The sequence below is a fragment of the Gavia stellata genome, chromosome 33 (assembly GCF_030936135.1).
Source record: "Gavia stellata isolate bGavSte3 chromosome 33, bGavSte3.hap2, whole genome shotgun sequence".
Taxonomy (NCBI): Eukaryota; Metazoa; Chordata; class Aves; order Gaviiformes; family Gaviidae; genus Gavia; species Gavia stellata.
The window spans coordinates 3,099,575-3,108,094 of NC_082626.1; the positions used below are offsets into that span (position 1 = coordinate 3,099,575).

Consider the following 8,520-nt stretch of genomic DNA (forward strand, 5'->3'; position numbering starts at 1 on the left):
GAAGGAAACGTGAGGCGCGGCGGCGGCGGCGGCGGCATGGACGCGGCGCCGGGCCGGAGCCCCGAGCCGCGGGAGAAGCCGCCGGTGCTGGACGGGGAGGCGGCGGGGGCGCCCGCGGGGGCGGCGAGCGCGGCCCCGGCCTCGCCGGCGGCGGCGGCGGAGCAGATCGTGGCGGAGGGCGAGGCGGCGGCGGCGGCGGCGGCGGCGGCGGGCACGTTCGTGCAGCGGCAGCTCGGGGCCATGCTGCAGCCCGCCGTGAACAAGTTCTCGCTGCGCATGTTCGGCAGCCACCGGGCCGTGGAGATCGAGCGGCAGCGGGTGAAGTCGGCCGGCGCCTGGATCATCCACCCCTACAGCGACTTCAGGTGGGACCCGGGCCCCGCGCCCGCCCCGGCCCCGGGGCCGCCGCCCCGGCCCCCGCCCCGGCCCCGGCCCCGGCCCCCGCCCCGGCCCCGGCCTCGGCCCCGGCCCCCGGCCCGGCCCCGGCCCCGGCCCCGGTCCCGGCCCCCGCCCCGGCCCCGGCCCCGGTGCCGGCCCCCGCCCCGGTCCCGGTCCCGGCCCCAGCCCCGGCCCCCGCCCCGGCCCCGGCCCCGGCCCCGGCCCCCGCCCCGGCCCCGGTCCCGGTCCCGGCCCCGGCCCCGCGCGGCGCCGCTGTCCGTGGTGCTGAGCGCGGCTCCGCCGCCCGGCCCGGCCCCGCCGCCACCGACCGTCGGGGGCAACAAGTGACGGGCGCCGGGGCTCCGCACCGGGCCGGGGGCCGCGGCTCCCCGCCGCAGCCGGACGAGCCGCCGCGGGACCGGCCCTCCCCGGTGCCTGGGGCCGCGCTGCCCCAACCCCTTCCCCACCCCCGGGTGATCCCGTGCCCGGCCCCACGGGGAGCACAGGCAACTTTCTCCGGCCTCAGCCCCTCCCCGGGCCCCCGGGGCTCCCGCCGGGCCGGGGGCAGCCCAGCCGAGCCGGGGACCTCCGTTGACCCGGCTGCGGGCGTGCGGAGGAGGAGGCAGGGGCTGCTTTCCCCCCGCTTCTCGGTGCCGTTTTTAATTTCTGCCTCCGGTGAGGAGCCGCGCCGTCCCCGCGGGCACTCGGGCCCCACGAGCCCGCCCAGCCCGGGGAGCTGCTGGAGGAGGGCAGGGCACCCCGCGAGGAGCCGGGCCTGGCTCACGGTGTCACCGGGATCACGGGGAGAGCTCAGGGACGGATGATGTGGGAGGAACTGGGTGTCACGGGGATGTTGAGTCATATAGGGTGGGCTTTCTCTACGGGGGATGAAGCTGCCAGGCAGTCATCTCCCGCAGCAAGCTGTGACACGGCTGATGTCCCCAGCCTCGCGAAGCACCCCGGCGCGGGGCCAGCACCCGCCACGGGTCTCCAGCACCCATAACCAACTCCCCTCGCCGCTGAGCCCTGACCTCCCGCGCACGCCAGCTCCCCTGCGCCGCTGCAGCGCGACACCGAGGGCTGCAAGCCCTTAGAGCCCTTTTCCTGGGGAAGCCGCCCCAAAGTTTGCGAGCCTGAGCTCGGCAGGAGCGGCTTGCGCAGCTGGCGCCCTGCGCTGAAGGTGACATGAAGCGAGGTGGCAGGTGGACAGCCGGTGGGATTACGCCGGGGTTTATCACATTATGGGGATACATAAAGGCCACTGAGATCAGGGCCCCGCGCGTTCGGCCTGACACAGAGTAAAGGACAGGGCCTGCCCTAAGGAGCTTAAGCCTAAATCCGAACCAAGAGCTCCCGGTGGGTTCAGGCGGCTGCGGGGGGCAGGCGGTTTCCCCGCTCAGCGTGCGGCGTTTCTCGGGGCACAGCATGGGGGTGCAGGAGGCAATTGCTCGGCCAGGTCAGGCCCCTTCTGCCTTGGCCGCTGTCTCCTTGCCTGCCCCGGCGAACCTTGGCTGTGGGCAAGAAGGTGTTAATTTGAGTGAGGCTCCTCGGCCCTGGGGGAGCGCCCTGGGGAGGTGGGGCCCCCCTCCCTGCCAGGCTCGGTGCTCTCTCGCTGAAGGAGCCTCACGTGGTGCCCCGACTTCTCCTCCCTCCTCTTCCCCGCCCATCACCTGCAGAAAGCTGGGTGCCTGCATCCCACCGGTGCCTGTGTCCCACCGAGGATGCAGGGTGGGAAACACCCGCAGGCTTCTTGTCACGTGTGAAGGCCAATTTGGATCCACGAGGCACTACGAGCTGCCTTGAGGTCACCTTTGGAGATTCGCGTCTATACGCACAACCAGGAGCTGGGGCTAACGGGGGCACCCGAAGGTGGGAGCTGGACTTGCTTTTCCAGGCGTCTGTAAAGACTTTGAGCGGGGAGCCCGGGAGTCCACCAAGCTGTTGCCGGAGCCGTTGCAGAAGCGACCGCAGGCCTTGCGAAGAAGGGCATTACATGGGTTTGTGTGAAGAATGAAGACATCCCAGCCACATTTGCATGTGAATGGGGATGCTGAATTTCATGGCATAACCAAACACTAACCAACTGCTGCCCGACGCCTCTTGGCTTTTCCTCCAAAGCCTCTAAGCTTGTCCGCTCTCAGAGAAAGGAGGTGGATTAGGGGGTCCTCTGGGCCCAGGGCTGTGGAGCTCCTGCCCAGTGCTCGCGAGCAGCCCCTTTGGGGTTAGAAGTATTCCTCCCACCTTCCCCGTGGTGATGGCACTTGTCTATCTTTGCTTGGCTGCTGCCTGGCTCACCCGTGCTGCAATCCCGACAGCCTCCCTGGCCCCCGAGCCCCTCGGCCGCCCCAGGAGCTCTGCACTCGGTTTGCATAACCAGCAAAGCTTATTCTAAATCCTGCTAAGCCAGCCTGGGTGGTGGCGGGGCGCCGCCGGCAGATGACAGGGAACTCCAGGGAGCAAAGCCCACGTCCTCCCTGAGTTTTCCACAGGGCAGATGTCAAGTTTGGGGTGGGGGCATACGTGTGCGTGCACTATCATGCCACAAGGAGAGGGAGGAGCGACAGCCAAGCTCCTCGAGCTGCAGCCCTCCGTTCCTACACACACAGGGTGATGTTTGCTCCCCCGGACCCTTGGCCCTGCTCTGCCTCGAGAGCCGGCACAGAATTGCTCCCCTCCGCACACGTATATTTGCGTGTGTCCCAGCCAAGCAACAGAGTCTTAGTCATTGTGTGGGCAGGCCGTGTGCGTGTGTCCTGAGCGCCTGTCTGTCTCTCCACGATGTGTTGGACTGTCTAACTTTGAACCTGGGTTTGCTTTCTAACCGGCTGTGTCCTGCCTCTCCCCACTTCTCCCCGCTCCACTCCATCCCCTGTGCTCCCTCGCTGCAGGTTTTACTGGGACCTCATCATGCTGCTCCTGATGGTGGGGAATTTGATCATACTGCCTGTGGGCATCACCTTCTTCAAGGATGAGAACACCCCTCCCTGGATCGTTTTCAACGTGCTTTCGGACACTTTCTTCTTGGCTGACCTGGTGCTGAACTTCCGGACAGGCATTGTGGTGGAGGACAACACGGAGATCATCCTTGACCCTCACACCATCAAAATGAAGTACTTGAAGAGCTGGTTCCTGGTTGACTTCATCTCCTCCATCCCAGTTGACTACATCTTCCTCATCGTAGACCTGGAGACCCAGGTGGATTCTGATGTCTACAAGACAGCCCGGGCCCTGCGCATCGTCCGCTTCACCAAGATCCTCAGCCTGCTGCGCCTGCTGCGCCTCTCGCGCCTCATCCGCTACATCCACCAGTGGGAGGAGGTGAGAACCCCTTGGGGGTCCAAGGCCCCTGGACGGGGTCTCGGGCCAGGTCAGGGATCCCCGGCCGTGGGGTACGGCTGGCTGGAGGGCAGGGGTTCAGAGGGCCGTGCTGGGAAAAGAGTTTCTCTGTAGCTCCACTCCTGCCTCTTCCCCAGATCTTCCATATGACGTACGACCTGGCCAGTGCTGTGGTGAGGATCTTCAACCTCATCGGCATGATGCTGCTGCTGTGTCACTGGGACGGCTGCCTCCAGTTCCTGGTGCCCATGCTGCAAGACTTCCCCGAGGACTGCTGGGTCTCCATCAACCACATGGTGGTGAGTGCCCCGGGCAGGGGCGATACCGGCCCGGCATCTACGGGGGGAGGAGAGGATTCGGTTACTCATCTTGTACTCTAAGGCTGGAGCTGCGGAGCAGCGTCTCTCTCTGGTCACAGCCCTGCAACAGCAGTGAGATGGGGTAGAGGGAATCTCTGCATCACCTTCCCATCTCAGCCCACCTTGGCTGCTGCTGGAGTCGGAGCAGCCAGGGGAATCCCTCGTGCTCTGCCAGGAGGGAACAGGGCAGCCGGGGTCCTGCGTTCCCCCCCGAGCAGGGGCTGGTGCCGGCTCAGGGCTTTGCACAGTCCCCAGCGCCTCCTCCCGGAGCAGAGCTCTGCCCTTTGGGCTGGGACACATCAGAAACCTTTTTCTCCCTGGGGCTCTGGCCTCCCTGGCTCGGGGAGGGGGGACTGGAGGGTTCAGCCCAGCAGCTCCTTCCGACAGACCCCCAGCGCCGCTGTTCCCTCGACTGCAGAACGACTCCTGGGGGAAGCAGTACTCGCACGCCCTGTTCAAGGCCATGAGCCACATGCTCTGCATCGGCTACGGCCAGCAGGCGCCCGAGGGCATGACTGACGTCTGGCTCACGATGCTGAGCATGATCGTGGGGGCCACCTGCTACGCCATGTTCATCGGCCACGCCACCGCCCTCATTCAGTCGCTGGACTCGTCCCGGCGCCAGTACCAGGAGAAGGTCAGCGGGGTGGGGTAGTGAGCGCCTGAGTACTGGGGGAAGACGCCCTGGCACGAGTGGGTCCGGCTCCAGAACGAATTCAGCGCGGGCTGCCCTGCCCTGCAGATTCCTGCCCTGATCTCTGCCCTTGCCACGCACCTGGGGGCTGTGGGAGGGGGGGGTCAGGCTGCCCATTTGGGTAGAGACGCCCCATTCATGGTGTTGGGGTTCACCCTAACATAGCGAGGCCCCATCCTGGTCTCTGCCCTGGGACCCTCTGCATCCTGAGTTCACAGGGGTTCCGCCCTCTGCCCTGGAGGTGGCCTTTGGGACAGGGCCCTGGAGACGGGGTGCCTGGATCCCAGCTCCGGCAGCAGCTGCTTCTCACCGCCGAGGAGAGGGAAAGCGTTGGCTGGCTGTGCGGCCGGCCTCTGGTGCGGTGCAGCTTGTTTCAGCGCAGCCCTGTGCGGCTCTGCCTTGCCCCCACAGTACAAGCAAGTGGAGCAGTACATGTCATTCCACAAGCTGCCTGGGGACACGCGCCAGCGGATCCATGAGTACTACGAGCACCGCTACCAGGGCAAGATGTTTGACGAGGAGAACATCCTGGGGGAGCTCAGTGAGCCGCTCAAAGAGGTACGGACCAACACCCCAGTGCTGGTGACTTGGGTGAGGGGGGCCAGCGCTTGCTGGGGTCGGGCTCGGCGATGTCTCTGCTGCCCTGCTCCTCACCCCACAGGAGATCATCAACTTCAACTGCCGCAACCTGGTGGCCAACATGCCCCTGTTTGCCAATGCGGATCCCAACTTTGTGACAGCCATGCTGACCAAGCTGCGCTTTGAGGTCTTCCAGCCCGGGGACTTCATCATCCGCGAGGGCACCGTGGGCAAAAAGATGTACTTCATCCAGCACGGGGTGGTCAGCATCCTCACCAAGGGCAACAAGGAGACAAAGCTGTCTGATGGCTCCTACTTTGGGGGTGAGGCTGGGCTGGGGGACCTGGAGAGCAGAGGGGAGCGAGAGCTGCCGGGGGGCAGGAGCTGGGGCATCCCTGCTGCACCCTCTGCCCATCCCCTCTTGCCCAGTGCCAAAGTCTTGGCACCCACCTCACACTGGGCTCTGGGGCTCCGACGTCCACCACCCCTGTTCTCATGGGGTGCCTTGTCCAGCAGATTGAATCAGAGGGACCAGCAGTTGGAGCCCTGAATTCTGGCTGGCTTGGGCAGAGGGGGCATCCACCCACCCCACCTCTGGCTGGAGAGGAGGGTGGTTTAGAGCAGAGCATCTGAGCCAGTTTAAAGGCTACAAGCACAGGTTTGGGAGAGAAACGGGCCAGGCAATCACAGCAGCCATGCCCAGGGATGTCTCCATGGCCTGGGGAGGGAGGAAAAGGCTGTGCCTGGCCAAGGGCACGGCCGTGGCTGTCCGAACTTCCAGGTCTGTCCCTCGTCCTGAGTCACACTCTGTTTCTGTGCAAGGTGTGGGAGTGCCGGGCAGTCCTGTCCCTGCTCTGGATGCCGTTACCTGGGGAGGCTGTTGGGAAAGGGATGGATGGCTGCATCATCCTGACACCCAAACCTGTCTCCCTGCAGAAATCTGCCTGCTGACACGGGGCAGACGGACGGCCAGCGTGCGAGCTGACACCTACTGCCGCCTCTACTCCTTGTCGGTCGATAATTTCAATGAGGTGCTGGAGGAGTATCCCATGATGCGCAGGGCCTTCGAGACGGTGGCCATGGACCGGCTGGACCGCATAGGTGAGGACCGGCCCCTGGGCTCAGCACGGCCGCCTCTGTGTCTGCTCCCAGGTCCACAGCACCCCAGCCCCACGGGTGATGGCATCACGGACCCCACGGGTGCCGGCATCACGGACCCTGTGGATCACGGCACCCCAGCCCCATGGGTGCCAGGGGGAGCACAGGGAAGGAGCCTGCCTCCAGGATCCCTCCCTCCTCCCAGGCAAGATCCGGGCAATGCCTCCTGGGAGGGCGGTCACCCTCCGCCACACATATTTGCACTGTCTGGCATTGACCAGTTGCTTGTCCTCATCCCCCCTCACCTGCGGAGGACAAGCCGGACCACAGAACACAGACCTCAGTCCCCAGCCTGGAACCTTTGGAGCCAGGACTCCCTTGTTTTGTTCCCGCTTCTCCCTCTGCCCCAGCCCAAACCCCCCTCAGGGTCTTGCTTCCCTTCAGCACGCTGGTGAGGTTTTACTGTCCCTTCCCCACTGCCACCCTGCCCTCCACGGTGTCCCCAAGAGCCAGCGCTCCCAGGGTCAGTGACACTGCTGCCTCCCACTCAGGGAAGAAGAACTCCATCTTGCTCCGCAAGCGAGCCGAGCACAGCGCGGGGCCCATGAACAACGAGATGATCCAGCAGATCGTGAAGCACGACCAGGACATGGCTCACAACATCCAGGACCTGCAGCAGATGGCGATGGGCCGGGAGCTGAGCGGCAAGCCGGTGATCTGGGAGCCGCTGGTGCACGCCCCGCTGCAGACAGCCGCCGCCACCACCAATGTGGCCATTGCCTTGACTCACCAGCACAGCCTGCAGGCCCACATCTTCCTGCCGCCCTCCTCCATCTCCAGCCCGCTCTCACCTGAGGCCACCCTGCTCACGAAGCAGGTGCGCCGGTCCCAGCCCAGCCTGGGGGGCTCCCGGCCCTCCTCCGTGAGCTCCCCGTCAGGGGCGCAGTCCCACCTCCAGACGCCCGCTGCTGGTTCGCCTTCCTCCCCCATGGTCCAGTCCCAGGCGCCCCTGGAGAGCGGGGGCCAGAGACCAAGCCACGGGGCGCAGCCCCTGCCGCGCGCGGCGCAGAAGGGAGAGCTGCCGGCGGCGGCCAAGCAGCCCCCGGCCGGCTCCCAGCCCCAGCTCTCCAAGTCCCGCGGCGCCTCGGTCTCCACCTCGCTGCTGCAGCAGGCGGCGGGGGCTCCATCCCCCAGCTCGGAGCAGGCGCTGCCGGCGGGGAGAACGCTCCACTACAGCCTGTCCCGAGCCACCGGCTCCCACATCTCTCTTCTGATGCAGCCCCAGCAGCTGGTGAAGCACAGGAGCATCCAGGGCCTGCCGGTGGGGCGGCTCACCCAGGACGTCCGGCTCCTCTCCGCCTCCCAGCCCTCCCTTCCCCATAAAGTGGCCCAGCAAGCCGACGGGAGCTCCTTGCAGCAGGGCAGGAAATCCGCAGGGAACCTGGCCCGCAGATCCTCTCCCTCAGTAGCCGGACTCCTCGCCAAGCCATGTCCGGGGATCCCAGGCCAGCCAGCACACTCGCAGCAGATGCCTTCAGGATCGCTGGCGCAACCCAGCCGCTCCGTGGCGGGAGCATCCACCCCGCAGTCCCCGGTCTCCGCATCCAGGCAGGCAGCAGGTCCCTCCCGCAAGGGCTCCGTGGCCTTCAGCCCTGAGGTGGAAACGGGGAAGCCCAAACTCCCATCCAACATGTGAGTCCCCGGCGGCACCCGCGCACAGGCAGGAGGGACCCGGCACCGCGGCGGCAGAGGCGGCAGGAGAGGCAGAGCACCTGGCGAAGGCCCCCAGCCCCGGCTGTGTCGGAGGGAAGACGAGGTGAGAGGCAGCACCCGGGGCCAGGGACTGGCCGCTCCGGGCATGGGGGCACGGCAGGGACCAGTGTGGGGCAGCCCCAGAGCTGGCCCAGCTGGATGAGGAGGGGGCTCTGCTGACTGCCCCGAGGAGGGGACCTTGCCTGGGCTCTCCCCTCCTTGCTCCGTCACCATCTGTCCCGAGTCCTGCCCTCCTCCTGGAGGCAACAGGACGGGTCAGAGCTCTCGCCCAAACTCCGGCCTCCCTGGGGAGCCCAGCTCCCC

General features: G+C 66.5%; 1 protein-coding gene across 1 annotated transcript; it reads left to right on the top strand.

Annotated features, from left to right (window-relative positions):
- Positions 1 to 36: 36 nt before the first annotated feature.
- HCN3 (hyperpolarization activated cyclic nucleotide gated potassium channel 3) lies at positions 37 to 8,206 on the top strand. The gene is made up of 8 exons (XM_059832178.1): positions 37 to 365; positions 3,267 to 3,696; positions 3,852 to 4,013; positions 4,492 to 4,710; positions 5,179 to 5,325; positions 5,429 to 5,669; positions 6,283 to 6,447; positions 6,996 to 8,206. The coding sequence occupies exons 1-8, from the start codon at positions 37 to 39 to the stop codon at positions 8,138 to 8,140; spliced, it is 2,838 nt and encodes a 945-aa protein (XP_059688161.1). The 3' UTR covers positions 8,141 to 8,206.
- The last annotated feature ends 314 nt before the right edge of the window (positions 8,207 to 8,520 follow it).